General features: G+C 41.7%; 1 protein-coding gene across 1 annotated transcript in view; it reads right to left on the bottom strand.

Annotated features, from left to right (window-relative positions):
- The window catches only part of LOC102196326 (phenazine biosynthesis-like domain-containing protein 2), an 8,278-nt gene extending 7,006 nt beyond the window's left edge, over nt 1–1,272 (bottom strand). Inside the window, exon 1 of the mRNA XM_013909187.1 lies at nt 1,104–1,272. Coding sequence (XP_013764641.1) covers nt 1,104–1,191 — 88 coding nt within the window. The 5' untranslated portion in view covers nt 1,192–1,272. The remainder of the gene's footprint in view (nt 1–1,103) is intronic.
- Between the last annotated feature and the right edge of the window lie 876 nt (nt 1,273–2,148).

A 2,148-nucleotide genomic window follows, 5' to 3' on the forward strand; every position in this document is an offset into this window, starting at 1 on the left:
GTTGTTCATGATGATTTCAATATTTCTTCCCATAACAAAGAAATACGTCTTGAACAAATATATGACACATTCATATTTCACTGGTGTTGTAACATCACATCCTGTAAGCATAGTCTGCCTGTGTCTTTTCTCTGGAAATGAACATTTTCAGCCAGTATAGGTAAAACAACAACATGGCTGGAGAGAGTTTGTATGAGTTGTATAATTGTGGTTAATCTATAAACATTTGTAAGGAGATGGCAGTTACCGTGAATTTACAGCTGTTACACAGTGATTAGTAATAAACAGAGCCAGTGAGAGTGATTGGATTTAAGAAAGTGAGTGACTCAGGTGTGTCAGTTGGTTTGTCATCTGTGTTTGAGTGGGGGAGAGCTAGAAATGTTTACTTTTAATGCTAAGCAAGGAATATTCATGATTTATTTCCAAAACTTGCATATGATCTGCAATTTGTAGCAGACTATCACATAGCAGCTGGAGCAGTCTCAAATGGAGGCCAGACTACAAATGTTGTGCATGCTAAATAAACAGAAACAAATGATCCCTGTTGTCTTTACTTAATGATTGGTTTTAGTCCTGACAACCCACATTGCTGTCATTGCATCTTTCAACATGTTTGTGGGTCGATTTGAATGATCCAGATGTAAGTGTAGCCACTCAGCTTCTTCTGCAGATATGTCACAAGTTAATCTAGTAGTAGCACTTGGCCACAGGTGGCAGTAGTGGACTGACCTCCATTTGAGTTCATCTTTCTAAAGCAGATGATTGTAAGCTTCTGGCAGGCAAACGGACGAAGTTTGCTGACTGAAAAAGAATAAACAACTAAATAAGTTAATTAGAAGCAGCAGGCTGATGTATCTTATTGTGTGTATCTGTTCTTGTGTGATAAGAAAGTTTTCAGAGGAAAGCAAACCAAAAAAACCCACTTTAATTTTCATGGTTTGATTGATAAAAAATTGTTTGAGTTAAAATACCTTTAAAAACACATGTTGTCGAGCTTGTTTTGCAGAACGAATTTCTGCCTCTGGTCTGCACTTGTGCGAAGCACCGATGCAGGCCGCCATAGCGCCAGACTACACATTAAGCTGTGGCCTAAATAGTTTTACTCACATGCAGAAGTGGACAAATTGCCGCAGGGTTTCCCTTGAACGGCAAATTGGTGAAGGAATCCAGCGTGTACACTGGTATCTCCATTGTAGGTAAGCGAAGGAAGACGAAAATGGCTTAAAAGTCAAGAGCCTCCTTCTTCAGCTCCGTTTTTGGTGGACAAAGTCCGCACCCACTGCTTTTTTATTTTTTTTAACAAGAACTTTATTAATCAATCAGTGAGTACAACATACAAACAGACGAGGTATACAAGAGAGTAGAACATGAATACAAATAACCAGGAGTACAAAATAATGCAGTTTCACGTGCAATGTTTCCAATAGATCAGACAGTAGCAGCAAAGGCTGTCATACAGTTGTCCTGCAGCTGCTTACCAGAGAAAAGATGAGTTTGATGATTGTGAGATAATTTCACGCAGAGATGGAGAAAGATGTAAGAAAGACATGACAGGAGGAAGAAGAGCGCTTATCTTTTTAAAAGGAGCGCTCAGTGACATTTGATGAACTGAAAGTTTAAAGCTAGCGCACCTTCATTCAAGACCTACTGTTACTTGTATTCTTTGAGTACATTTCAGAGCCTGTAGTTTTACACTTTTGCCGAGTAAAGAAGTCAAATCAGTCCTTGCCAGAGTATTTCTTATCTGCACTTTTGCTCAAATAACAAGTGTGTGTAAATTTTACCACCGCTGCAGTCATGATATGGGCGACATGGGCGGTTGCCCGGGGCGGCATCGTAGTGGGGGGCGGCATAACGGGCATCGGCAAAAAAAAGTTGCTCGTACTCATGCTGCCCCGACATCATGCCAGCGCATTCTGGGGATGTCATAGGCACCGATCGGTGTTCTTGCGGCCATTTGCGGGGAGTAAGGGCGCCCTCCGTTTGCGAGCTGCGCTTGCTGCTTGCGGCACAGGGAGGAGAGGGCGTGGCGGCGGGGGATTTCAAATCAAATCACTTTTATTGTCACATCACATGTGCAGATACACTGGTACAGTACATGTGAGTGAAATTCTTGTGTGCGAGCTTCACAAGCAACAGAGGTGTGCA

This window comes from Pundamilia nyererei, unplaced genomic scaffold (genome assembly GCF_000239375.1).
Source record: "Pundamilia nyererei isolate P.nyererei 1_Seehausen unplaced genomic scaffold, PunNye1.0 scaffold00021, whole genome shotgun sequence".
NCBI lineage: Eukaryota > Metazoa > Chordata > Actinopteri > Cichliformes > Cichlidae > Pundamilia > Pundamilia nyererei.